Source organism: Lissotriton vulgaris, chromosome 9 (genome assembly GCF_964263255.1).
Source record: "Lissotriton vulgaris chromosome 9, aLisVul1.2, whole genome shotgun sequence".
NCBI classification, from domain to species: Eukaryota; Metazoa; Chordata; class Amphibia; order Caudata; family Salamandridae; genus Lissotriton; species Lissotriton vulgaris.
The window spans coordinates 867281778-867295987 of record NC_141697.1 but is presented as its reverse complement, the minus strand read 5'-3'; the positions used below and the strand labels follow the sequence as shown (position 1 = coordinate 867295987).

The 14210-nt window shown below is 42.8% G+C and overlaps 1 protein-coding gene across 2 annotated transcripts in view; it reads right to left on the bottom strand.

Annotated features, from left to right (window-relative positions):
* LOC147692390 (cytochrome P450 2C11-like) overlaps positions 1 to 14210 on the bottom strand; it is a 335016-nt gene that overhangs the window by 166791 nt on the left and 154015 nt on the right. For both annotated transcript variants that reach the window (XM_086938611.1, XM_086938612.1), the window contains exon 2: positions 8452 to 8614. In XM_086938611.1, coding sequence (XP_086794737.1) covers positions 8452 to 8614 — 163 coding nt within the window. The remainder of the gene's footprint in view (positions 1 to 8451; positions 8615 to 14210) is intronic.

The window sequence follows — 14210 nt, the reverse complement described above, 5'->3', positions numbered from 1 at the left end:
ACGGAGGCAAGTCTGAGATTGTGCTTTTTGGCAAGGCTCATGAGCACTGGTCACATGACTGGTGACCCCTGAACCTTGGCTCCTGTCCAATCCCAAAACAGACGGTACGGAACCTAGGATTCCATATGGACAATAAACTATCAATGAAAAATCAGATCAACTATATAATTGGTTCCTGTTTTGGCGTGACGCGTAGTTTACGCAAGGTTTTTAAATGGATTCCGATGGAGGCCAGAAAACCTCTGGTTCAGGGATTGATCATCAACCGTATGGACTACGGCAATGCCCTGTTGTCCTCACTCAACAAAGACCTTCCTACAAGGCTTCAGATTCTGCAGAACACCACGGCCAGGCTGGTTCTCAACCTCCCGCCAAGTCCTCCTTCGGCCCCTAGCATGAGACTTCTACACTGGCTCCCTGTCAGAAAGCAAATTTGCTTCAAGATCCTTTGTTTAACACACAAAAATATGTACGGAAAAGGCCCAGGTTACTTGGCCAAAAAAGTTGGTACCAGCCTTGCAGGACCCTGGGATCCAGTAACGAATGAGTTCACTACTCAGAATTCGCACAACTAGAAATGGAGGAAGATCCTTTTCTTTTCTTGCACCTGCTTTCTGGAACAAACTGCCCTCAAACTTATGCATGATTACAGATAACATCTGCTTTCACAGGAAGTTAAAGACATGGCTGTTTGACAACTAAACACCCTGGCCTTTCAGAGCTGTCCACAAGCGCCATGAGACTTTTGAGTGATTTGTGCGTGGAATAAATGTCTCTGATTTGATTTGATTTGATCATTTGCTTGAGTCGCTTTGATGAAAATGCAAAGAGAAATAGAGTACAAATACCCTTTTGATACATTGGAAGAGTGCTTTGGGGCACATTTACTGTTTGAGGATCAGATGGACAGATATCTTGAGAGAGGAAGTCTTGTACAACCAGCCCAACCACCAAAAAGATAATTCCCCATTGCTGTGGCTTAGAATTGTTGCCTCAATGCTACTGTCGATGTGTCAGAAGTACTTTCTGCAAAACAGTCTTGTTATGTGGGTCATCATATAATGGTGAAACAAACAAGGGAGGTACTGTTCCTGTCAGCAATATAGGAAAGTAGACAAAATGGTGACCGAAGCATGGAGAGTAAATTCTAAGGATTCATTCTTTTTGCCCTCACACATTCCTCTAAAAGAATCCACAGTGTTTCTTCAGGACCTAAAACAATGATAGTCCTACTCCACACCATAACTGTGATGTGTAGTGTAGGTATTCTCACTAAAAGAAAATATCTGATGCAATGATATAGAAAATGACTGTCCAATTCTCTAGATCAGTCATGAAATGCCCCATAGGTCAAAACAGAGGTAAGACCACAGCTGCTAAGTGGTTCTGGCAAAGAGATGCAAGAGACCTAACCTCCTCTGATCACCTGTATTGATTGAATACCTACACTACACATCACAGTTTAGGTGTGGTGTAGGACTATAATTTTTTAAGTCCTGAAGAAGCGCCATGGATCCTTTGTGGACCATAGGGCGCAACACATGTAAACCTGGCTACTCCTGACATGACTACACCCACAGGCTTAGAGCTACTTTGATGCAACACACTCATACAGTAGCCTTGAATCATGAACAGGTTTTTTGTTCCTGCCAGGAGGACCATCACATCAAAAATTGGTATCTCCTAGACAGTTTTAGCCAAATATTTCTCACACTTGAATACTCTATCACATTTAGGACACTCTCATACCTGCATCTTTCATCATATGGCAAGAACAATAAAAGATATCCTCTAAAGTTACCTTTCGTGTGGCCTGTAGGGCATTGCAGCTCCAGCTCTACAAGGAGCAACACCCGATGATGAAGTATGACATCCCCAGGGATGTGTGTGACACCAAGAATTAATCTTTAGGATTCCCACTCCGTGCTTCGTCCCTCGTTTTGTCTACTTTCCTTTCTTTCTGGCACGAACAGTACCTCCCTTCTTGATTGAATTAGTGCTTTTGCAGCCTAGGTGCCAGACCTTTATTGGCTCTCAGTCCCCCCTCTATTTTGCTTTGACGTTATATCATGGAGACAAGCCCTGCATATGCTATCAAAAATAAACCCCCATTCTTGAACATTTGTTTTGAATCAACAAAAGAAAATGCCTCTGGTGCATGAAGTTTTCTCCACATGTGCAAGGGACATTTCTGATTATGCCATCACTGTCAGGGAAATCACCATCAGAAAAGGACATAGATTTAAACACTGGGGTGGATGGACTATTAATGCAGGGTTTCCCATGGTGGATCCAGCGGAGGCACATTGGTTTGAAAGTTAAGGCCTTATTTAGAATACGAGGATGGGGTACTCCATCAAAACGTGACTGATAACCCGTCTGCCTTATTATGAGTGCTATTGGTTGCAATGCTTTTGAAATACAGTGGACAGATATGCGCCATAGTTGTGAGAGGCTTTCCAGTCTGCCAAACTTTAAATAAGGCCCTTAGTTGTTCCCCAACATTTGAATGGGGAGGGGGAACCATTAGGTTGTCTGAGTGGAACATCTTCTTCTGGTTAACCCCAGATGTTCTGCATCCACCAACCTCATAACTAACCCCTTCGTCTATATCCTTTCCTGATATAGTCAACCCTTAAAAATATGCTGAAGACGCATTTTAGGAATCGTCGCTTGTAGAAAAAAATTCTTATGTTCTTCTTTGTATTTGAAGACGCCTTATGTCCCTTGTTCCACACTAAATGTTTGCTTCACACTTAGGCCCTCAATATGAGTAGTCCATAGTAAAACTGGGGGTTTGATAATTCTGCAGTTGTGAATTAACAGCGATTCCATGTCTTTATGGAATAACATGTGAGAATCAGTGTTTTCTTGCAGATTCCCATACATTTGTTCCTGGTGTTTCAGATGAAGAGTTCAGCTGCTGAATTACACAGAAATTATAATTCTGCTGGGGTAAGTAGCTCATGTTACTAATGCCAATCGTACTTAATGGCCTACTCATAATAAGTGCCTTAAAATAGTTTTCATCTAGTTCATTTCCATGAATTGTTTGGCTTGCAAAGCAATACCACTGCACTGCTCACATTTACGCATTTTGCTCTACCTTGCACTTAATCAAAGGCTAAATTAGGTTCATTTTAGGAGCACCTGTGTCCAGGTGTGGGCGGTCTTATCTGCATTATTCCAGGAACTGTATGACTACAAATAAGTTATTGTTTTCTGTAGCCATGAATGGAGAAGTTTGCAAGTTTGTATCCATTTTTGTGCTGCTATGGCCATTTTGAAGTGCAAAAAGGGGATGCTAAATATATAATTCTCTGCTCTTTTATTGTTTTTTTATTTATCGTGCACTAAGTGGCAATAAATGTCAAAGCATTGAAGAGACTAATATTGAGGCTATTTGATTACAAATATAAATACAAAGATAAATTAGTGTTAGATCTGCCATCCTTAGGGCAGTCTTCCCCTGGATTTCTTGCCTTTTACCTGCATGTTTTGCTAATTATTTCTTTTTGCCATAGGACTCTGAACACTTTACGACTGCTAACCAGTGCTAAAGTGCATGGCTTCTCTCCTAAACATGATGACATTGGAGTATAAATTATTGGCCTATTTGATGTAATGGTCAGTCCCTTGTAAAGTGGCATTCCATATGCCCAGGGCCTGTACTTCAATTGCTACTAGTGTGTCTGCAGCACTAGATGTGCCATCCACATAGGTAGCATTTTCAATCCTATCTCAGACCTGCCACTGCAGTGCTGTGTGTGCAGTTTACTGCCACTTTGACTTGGCTTTTTAAACTACTTGATAAGCCTTAACTACCCTTTTATTATACATAAGTCACCCCTAAGGTAGGGCCTTAGTAACCATATGGGTAGGCTGCTATGTCAGTAAAAAGAAGGCCATGTCCATTTATGTTTTACATGTCCTGGTAGTGACAAACAGCCTGTTTTGTTTTTCGCTACTGTGAGGCTTACTCATATGTTAGCATTGGAAATTTCTTAATATACCTTTTAGCTGTAATTCCTGATCAGAGACCAGTAGTTTTTCAATGTTTCATATGTTTCCAGTGGTAATTATATATCATCCTTACAGGTGAAGTTATATTTAACATTACTGTTTTCAAAATGCCCCTTTTAGAAGGTGGATATTTCTCTTGACGTACTGCTCTATGTGCCTAACAGCCTTTCTCCAATACATGTCTGGGTTGGGTGACAGCTACACGTTGTGCATTCCCCCTAGACAGCCACAAACACTGTATGGTGAGGCTCATCTGCATTCATCTTCATTCTGATAGGTCTTCCTGGGCAGTGAAGAATGGGAGGGGCTGACACACATATTTATGAGTAGGGACCCGTCCACACTTAAAGGACTTATTTAACCCCCCCCCCGCCCCCCCCCCCCCCACACCTCCCCCACAGATAGCCTGGCAGACAGGACTGGGTTGAAAGGGATTCTTATGAACTTAGAAAATTAATATCTCAACTTCTACTGATTTTCTTTTTTGTTTTTGGCCTTGTTTTATTCAGATAAATATTCTCTATTTTTCTAAGCCTGTGTGGAGTCTTTTGTGGTGGTGTATACATTGTGTTACCATGTGTTTGTGTTGCACAATACTTTGCACATTGCCTCTTTAGTTTAGCCTGACTGCTGTGTGCAAAGTCACCTGAGGGTGAGCACAGGTAAAGGTTTAGTGTGTATCTTACCTACCCTGACTAGTGTGGTGGTTCCTGCCTGGCTTGGTTGCATAACTCGGTCAACCAGGGATTCAATTTCTAACAATGGATGTTATTGAATCAGTGGAACAACAAAAATATCCATTGTGGGGAAAAAATTAAGACTGCGTGAGTGGTAATCCAAGTTAAAGATAAGGAAGGTTACAATGTTATTTATAATGCTTAGGTAACCTTCTCAATACTATTCAATTCACAGATGACATTTTAGAGTCTAAACAATAGAGGGAGAGAGTTATCTAATTTGTATGCAGATGTGATCCCAATAAGAGAGTGCCTTTGCAAGGGATTCTATGTCACATTTTAAACACAGGAACATAGTCAAAGGGGATCTGTAAGGACACAGTAAGTATCCTCCACTAAGAAGCTAGAGCTTATTTAGAGTCCTGAACAGTGCCTAATGGTCTCAGGACATTTATGTATTTGTGCGTTTTATAAAGTGACAACCATCACATAGGAAACCATAGTGTTGCATGGTCCCACTGTAAGTTAGCTCTTGGCACTGGGAGAAATTGAGTTGCTAGTTGAGAGGGTCGTGAGAGCTCCTCAAGCAGCAGCTACAATCCTTGTCAGGGTGAAGTACAATATGCCACTAAAGTAACCTGTGCTTAACCCTCTGGTAGCTTGGCACGAAAGCAGCCAGGCTTCACTTAGAGACAATCTGCAGCACACAAACAGTATTAAAGTGAAAGCACAACATAGGAAAAATCCCAAGTCAAATTTAGAAAAATAGAGCAAAATGTATCAAATTATTGGATGGCACAAAAATCCAATCAGTGGAACTGGGGATATGCAGTTTCAAAGATTTAAGATAATGGAGGAAAACCCACACTTCTGAATTTCTGCTTTCCCTTTAGGAAGATCTCAACTGATCCAACACCAAGTGTTCTGGACCTGAGTTGTGACTGGCTTAGGAGAAGGAGCCTGGCTGCCTGCTTCCTGTTCCTGTCGAAAGCAGGAGAGCAGTAGCAGAGAAGATGTAGGACCAGGTCTCAAGTAAGTTCACCTTTTTTTGTGATTCCCCCCTCTTTACTTCCACGTGACACACTTTCATCATTTCAAGGGATTTTCTTCCCTCAAATTACTGAAAACCCCAATTTAAAAGCACACCCTTTTCCAATCATGATTGCTAGTACCACCGAGGGCGTTGCCTTGTATGACCTACTTTGACACATGGTGAATAAAATTCAGTTTTGATGCATTATAGGAATGGTAGTCCCCATTCGTAATTTAGTGCAAAACTTTGCACATTCATTTTAAGTTATCGAAGAGGGGAAAGTACTCAAAGGTTTTGAAGCTCTGTCATTTCATTCAACCCATTTATTTATTGTGTTGAAGTGTAGAATCAAATGGACTTCCAAATTAATCAGATGGCTTTCGATGACTCTCCTCGTGGGTTTTGAAGAAGTACTCCAAGAACAGTCCAACATAAATCATTTTCTGTATGCTGTTTTCAGTCAAAGGATTTACTAGCGGTGCTGTACAAACTTTTTTTCGCATTCTGGATTTGTGTTGTGTAATTCTTTGGAGAACGTTTTGATTCGTCTTCCCACTGTAAAATTCCTCACAAGGGACCATAACCCCATAGACCACATTTTCGGTTTTATGATTGGAAAATATTTTTTGTTTACATATTACATTTCTGTATGTAAACTCAGATCCTTCCATGGTCTGATTTCAGCAAATACACATTCCACATTCGTGGTGCCCTTCTACCAGTGTTAAATTCCAAAGATGTTGCAGATCACGTTTGACTGATGGTAGCTGGATGTTGTCACGGACCACTTGATTCCGTATGCTTTGTTCTTTCTTTAAAACAAACTCTGGTCTGGTGAATGATTTATTCGGCTTTGCTACCAAATGCAATTTTTTTGCGATAATCAGCTTCAAAACGGATTTTTATTCACCATGTGTAGAAGTACCTCGAAAAAGGCAATGCCCTCAGTGGTACTACCAATCAGGATTGGAAAAGGTATGGTCATTTTAATCTCTCAATGGAAAGCAGGTGGGCAGCCGCTAGCTGGAGTAAAAAAAAATTCCATGAAACGACTGACGGAGTTGGGGTCATTGTTTGTAGTTATTTACTCCCGGAAGTAAGTAATTTAGGGGCATTCCAAAGTCAACAAAATAATGTTGCCTTAGCAAGCATGCATTTAACGCATTTCTCCATTGCAGGTGCATTGATTTTGTGCAGTCTGAAGGGGCCATGCAGGTTCGTGTAATTTACTCAACCGAGCAAGCTTAAAGATAGCGCTTTATTAACATCTAAACACTTTCTCTTCCACTCCATCTCCTTTATTTATTTGGCATATTTTCCACATCTTTTTTACGTCCAGTAGTGTTGTTCTTGCATCTGCACCCAGTCCAATCATAATCTATTGAATTCCTCAAGGAGGTTTTAGAACAGTATTCCATGTATCTCTAGTCGCGTTAGTCAGGATACAATACTAGGTTTCCTTTACATCTGAAACATCAATAAGTTTGAGTTAGAACGGAGACACTCATCCTTATTCAGTTTTTTCTATCCACTTTAGTGATAACCATACTATATTCTGAAATTAGTGGAGTCCTAGCTATAGTCATGCTTTTTTTTACATTGGAGTAATAATCTTCACATATGAGCGAACTGTTGCCCCACATCTCCCAGTCTAGACTGACCATACATCTTGTCTAGTAGTCCTTCCTGTAGGCTGTACCCTCTGCCATCTATTCAATAACATCATGTAGTTACACCGTCAAGTAACACAATTCATAGTGAGGCAGTCTGATATCCCCTCTTCACAAGAGTTTAGTACCTCATGTTTCTCTGTACTGCAACTCCACCCAGACCAAATTTATAAACCTTCTTTCGCGGTCTTCTCAATTCTTTTGAGATGACAATATAACCTTGAATGATTATTGTAACATTTCCGCTTTGGTCAAAGCCGATATAGGAAGCGTAATACAAAGATCTGTTGACTTTGCAAGCCCAACTATTACCATTTCAAAAGCTGTCAGTTTTTCAAGCCAGTGGAAAGTAAAGTAGAATTTCAGTATTAAGACTAGGCAATGGGTTGATGTGAAACCAATTTATCTAGATCTAAGGTATTATGCGGTTTTCAAGCACTTTCACTAAAAAGCTGTGCCAGTATATTATTGACATACAGCTTACCTCCTTTTCTCTATTGCCCTCAACCACACAGTACGTTTGTAAATATTTATGTAGTGTTCTAATTAGGGGGTTCTATTAGCAAAGTGGACAGGAATAGGGATAGAAGACACAGCTGTCAGGTGCTCCTCTCTAGCCCCAGAAATCTAAACAAATCTCCCCTCTTATCACTTGCCAAATGTTTTGAGGGAAATATCTTTAGCCATTTAATAAAGGGTGGACTATTGTTTTGCATCACAAAACTCTGAGCATGAATGTCTAGCTGATTGTGTCAAAAGCTTATCCTCTATCTAATAACATCACCACATTATCAAAGAAAGGTTTTCATCTTCACAGGAAACAACTTTTCAAGATTCCTGGAAGTGTTTTTCAGACATGAAGCTAGTTGGGTCTGCATCCACCCAATCAGTAATTACTTTTTGTGACCTGACAGCAAATATTTTACAGACTTTTTGAGTGGCAATATTCATATTTAGTAAAAGACGATATGCTTTCAGTCCTAGCATCTTTGTATGTATTCTACATCATAATATAGTAAGGTTGAGACTTTTTTGTTATTTTGCTTACCATGACCTCTGTTTATCTTCTCAAGTAATGGCATGGATCCTCTGGCACCAAATTCCTCGCCTTGATCATTCAGTGCTTCCTTGACTACATCATAACTGCACAGAACCACCACTGGATCTGGACCCAGATGAATAGTGTAGACAGGGCCATATTTTTCACCGAGCTGAAATTGAAGTAAAGACAAGTAGTGATCAATGCATTAAAGTCTTGAAATAGTTTAGAGCAGTAACTGAAAAAATGCTATGAATTATATGGATTCCCCATCTCCAGATCTGTCAGCCTATCTGCATAATTTAAAGGCAGATATATCGTAGACACCCTATCATCGACAACATTGCCGGCTCTGCCACTTGCCTGAAAATTTGCAGAGATAACTCCACCAGACTGGAGTAACTTATACTCCACTCCATCTGGTTGTGTTATCTTCCTAAATTTCAGCTGTGGAAAGGATGTTGCATGTTCATGGAAATTAAGATAATACCACTAACTGGGCTTTAAGTGGGCTAGGTCCATCTGGGTCTGAGACCCGGTAGCAATTACAAACAGACATTGAAACAGGTCCCTATCAGGCTCTATATTCATGTCCTGAACTTTAGAGACAAAGAGACTCAGTGATTTCTGAATAATGAATGAATGAATGAATGAAATTGTATTTGTATAGCGCGTTTCTACCCTAAGGCCTCGTAGCACTTGTGGACTGCTTGGGGATGACAGATCAAATTAGGGCACATTGCGGAATAGGTGGGTTTTGAGGAGCTTGCGGAAGGCCAGTATGTTTGGTTCGCTGTGCAGAGAGGGGGACAGGGAGTTCCATAGATACGAGGCATTCAGGGAGAAAGAGCGACCACCCCACTTGGCACAGCGGACTTTCCTTGTGGTGGCAAGAAAGGCTGAGCTGGACCGGAGGTTTCTTGAGGGTTGATAGGGCGTGATCAGGGAGTGTGAAATGGCTGGACCAGTTTTCCACATGGCTCTATGAGCCATGCACATGGATTTAAACTGGATTCTGGCCCAGATGGGGAGCTAGTGCAGCGTCCTTAGGGCGGGTTTAGCCGATTTTCTCCGGGGGATTTGGAGCAGAAGGCGGGCTGCGCTGTTCTGTATCACCTGGAGTTTTTGTAGGGTTGCCTGTGGGGCGCCCAAGTACAATGCGTTCCCGTAGTCGAGGCGTGAAGGAATTAAGGCCTGTACCATGATCCTTCTGGCCTTGAAGGGAAGCAGGGGGAGAACTTTCCTAAGCATCCTTAGCAGGCCAAAGCAGGCAGCCGCTAGCTTAGTGGCCTGATGGCCAAAGCCCAGAGAGCTGTCAAGCTATATGCCGAGGCTCTTAATCTGCTGTTTTGGAGTGGGCATAATAAATGTGAAAGCGTTATAGTAATTCATATCAGTGATATAATTTCTCCTTGCTCACAAGTTTTTCTTACTTTTATCCTTCATTTTGCAGTTCATAAAAGCTATCTGGCGGAGACCTGTTGCGGCGCCCTTGTGTTCCCTGGGGGCATTTCTGGTGCCTGCTCCTGTGCCCTTTTGCCCGCATATCATGCTAGCATCTCCCCGCCGCCGCAGCTCACTTTCACCGGAGCGCGGCCGCAGTTGGGGACTACAGACACCATCAGCCTTTGCAGCCGGATGCCGCCTGTGCATGCTACGCGCCTGGAGGCGCATATAACTGAGAGCTTCTCCCGGTGGAGCGGGGGTCGTATCTGGCGGAGACATGTTGCGGCGCCCTTGTGTTCCCTGGGGGCATTTCTGGTGCCTGCTCCTGTGCTCTTTTACCCGCATATCGTGCTAGCAGCTCCCCGCCGCCGGAGCTCACTTTCACCAGAGCGCAGCCGCAGTTGGGGACTACAGACACCATCAGCCTTTGCGGCCGGAAGCCGCCTGTGCATGCTACGCGCCTGGAGGCGCATATAACTGAGGGGTTTTCCCGGTGGAGCGGGGGTCGTATCTGGTGGAGACCTGTTGCGGCGCCCTTGTGTTCCCTGGGGGCATTTCTGATGCCTGCTCCTGTGCCCTTTTGCCCGCACATCGTGCTAACAGCTCCCCCGCAGCTCACTTTCACCGGAGCGCGGCCGCAGTTGGGGACTACAAACACCTTCAGCCTTTGCCGCCGGAAGCCGCCTGTGCATGCTACGCGCCTGGAGGTGCATATAACTGAGGGCTTCTCCCCGCGTTGCGGGACGCGCGCGGGCGGTCGCCGGGCAAAGCCCTGGCAAAGGGCGGGCAGTCTGTGGCAGTCCGGGGCAGAACGAGGCTGGGCTGGGCCACAGACATTGGTCGTTGATGAGGCCCCCTATTCTTCATACCGTGAGACTCTGTAATGTAACTTGTTTGTGCATATCGTTTTGTCCTTCTTTTAAAGTTTTGTGCCATTAGGAAGTGGCACACTTTTTTAACGTGTGAAATTCATGGTAGCTTTGGGTTCTTAATTTTCGTATTTGTTTGCTTCTATTTAGCCTATTAGTCATGTCTAAACAAAAGGCTACGAAAATTCCACCAGTGCTGGCGACCTTGGATAATTACTTAGTCAAGGTTGTCAATAAAATTAACAACGAAAGGCGATTATCGCTAGGATTAAGTAGTCCCCCATTGTCCCCTACTCTGCTCTCTCCCCCTGCCTCACTAGCGCAGGATGATAGCTGTAACCCTCACAACATGGATGTATTAGACAAGGAAATGCCTGAGCAGTCAATGTCCACCCAAGTTGTGTTAGACGACTCAATTGATACCATGGTACAGCACTCTCCGACCCCTGTTCCCAGAGTGGTTAGAGCGTACAGGAAAGCTCAATCTAAACATGGGGGAACTCGTACTATTAGAAAAAGAGTAGTTACTCCCCCAAAAAATATAGCCGAGGATGAGGATACCATGGTTAAAGATGGCGCTGTAAAATTGGATACTGAGCAATTTAATCTCCTAGTTAGTATCCTTGATTCCAAGATAAAGGGTGTTATTAAACCCCTAGTGGCCAAACTTGATCGGATGTCTGCAGAAGTAACTAGGTTAGGAGGTCTTCTGGATAAGTATACGAATCAGGAGAGCAGCTCAACGGCTCCTACTGAGAGTAGTAGTGTCAGCCAAGATGCCCTCCCTGTGGGGAGGGTCGCGTGTTAGTGAGACTGTTATACAGAACCCTCCCCCAACAATCTCCCAAGATAAACAGGCTGTAATACCATCTGAGAGTAAGGGGGGGTGGACTGAAGTAAAGAGAAGACATTTTATTAACCTCCCTCCTGACTGTGCACCGAATGTACCACCCATTGAGACCAATATGAGCCACCAGGAATCACACGAATCTTTAAAAAACAAGACGTCTCTTGGTTGCATAGACAATGTGGTTTTCCAACTGCATTTTCTGATCAAGTATTAACCACCAGAAGGGTTAATTGGATAGGGAATTCTAGGAAGAGTTGTAGGGGTGATTGTGTCATTGTAAATTTTAAACATCCACAACATGCCTCCACCGTACTGCTTAGAGCAGCCTCTTTACCAACCTCTGACAATAATGTGTGCGCCCGCTCACTTGGCTTCTTTTACAGCCACCTTAATACTACCCCATATGATAGTATAAGAAGCAAACCTTATCCACCCATCCAGAGGCCATTTCCTGACATTACTATGCAAAATCGATTTCAGGCTTTAAATTCTCTGGAAGCAAACGACTGACTCAAACAGGACGGTCAGCCCCAACCCCATGTGATCCCTAGTTTCCATACGGATGATATAGACGATAATAATGTGGTACTTGAGCCAAAAATCACTCCTGTGTTAAACTCGGTGGAAGATTTAAATATGACCATGGAGTGTGGGGGCTCAAGTAATGGAAACCAGAATGAGGTTGAGGACCTAAATAGTTGTACGTTGTTGGATAGCGCTGGAACAAGGGGTAAAGGGATTACGATTGTTAGCTGGAATGTGGCAGGATTAAAATCTAAGGGGAATGTCTTAGGTTGGTCAGACCTTATTAATACCTACGACATTCTCTGTTTTCAGGAAACATGGTGCAGGGAAGAGGTTAGTTATGCCGGATTTGTGTCCTATAACTTACTGGTGCAGGGCGTGCGACCGGGAAGAGCTAAAGGTGGTCTCCTGATACTAATATTCATTCTTCGCCCAATTGTAGTAAAAAAGTATATAACTGTGGGAGACCATGTGCAGATACTTTGGCTTATCGAGGACAAAGGTCGTAATATCTTATTGATTAATTATTACAATAACATCTTCGATAACAGCAGGGCGAAAATAGTAACAGATCTGGCAAGCGCTATTGAAAACGTATGTTTAGAAGTGAATATTGCATTTGATTTTATTTGGGTAGGGGATTTTAATATTACTTTATGCGAATTGTCATCACTAAAGGTCTGTGGGGTCACTAATAATGCCGGATGGGATGTTTTGCATTTCGGACATAACAGTTATGGGGAAGCGTTACATAAACTCATGGGCTGTTATGACCTGGAAATCTTGGATTATATCAAAGATGTAAATGGTCTATCCATTCCTACTTTTAAAAATTGGCATACTAGTTCAGTTATTGATCATGTGATTGTTTCTTCTAACATTATCTCTTGCTGTGCCCCCCCCCCCTAGAATTGATGTTACTTCATTAAGTGACCACAATTGTATAATCTTGGTCACTACTTTTTGGGCTGGTAGTTCAGTTAAAGTAGGGACCACAATCACATATGTAGAACCCCACAGTCCCAATGGTGTTAGACCGAGATGGGTAGGAGGTAGGGCCCATGAATTAATCAGTTCCATTGTCAAGGAGAGCTTGCTGGACATTGTTTTCATCCTCGAAAATAGAGCTGATCACAAGAAGATTTTATTCTCTTTTAATGGTATTAATAATTCTCATGATGCCAGGTTCACCAAACGTAGCAGCGGACAGCGTAGAAACGGACCGAGTTGGTTCAATCATCACTGTACCGCTTCATTAACTGACCTAAAACAGGCGCTAGCAAAAAAGCCCAGGGATATTAATTTAATTACTAAATTATGATTGGAATATAAATGCGCACTAAGACAGAGGAAGAGCGAGTTACAGCAGCAGGCCTGGGACTCTCTCAATCAAGCAGCGGAGTTATCGAATAGTACTTTGTTTTGGGCCATGGTTAACTCTACTTTTCTTAAAGATGAAAAAACCCCTGAGTTAACTTCTAATGTACCGAGTGATGGATGGATCGCTCATTTCTCTAATATTTTTGATTCCAACAGAATTGTAGAAACTGATCCTAATAGGTTGGCTGTCTTGCAGCTGGATATTTTGGTAAGAGAGGTAGAATGTGGCATTTGTGCAAGTAAGGGAGGGAAAGCCCAGGGCCCGGATGGGGTGCCTATCGATGTACATAAAGCAGCACCTGAGATGTGGGGACCTCTTTTGGCCACTGTTTTTAATGCAGCTGTGTGTACTGAGACCCCTGCAACCTGGGGAGAATCAATTATAGTGCCGAGTCATGAAAAAGGGAAGTAGGTCTGATGCTAAAAACTATCGCCCCATTTCCCTTCTTGACTCCACAGTTAAGATCATGAGTAGAGTCATGCTTGTTAGATTGGAGGAATGGGTCGAGCAGGAGGGCATTCTGGCTGATAGCCAGTACGGATTTAGGAAGGGCCGGGGTATACTCGATCTGTGTATTAATCTTGATTTATTGATCGGTAAATATACTGAAGCTAAACCTGGCTCACTCTACCTCTGCTTTGCAGACCTAAGTAGTGCTTTTGACATGGTAGATCATTCTATCTTATGGCCTACTTTG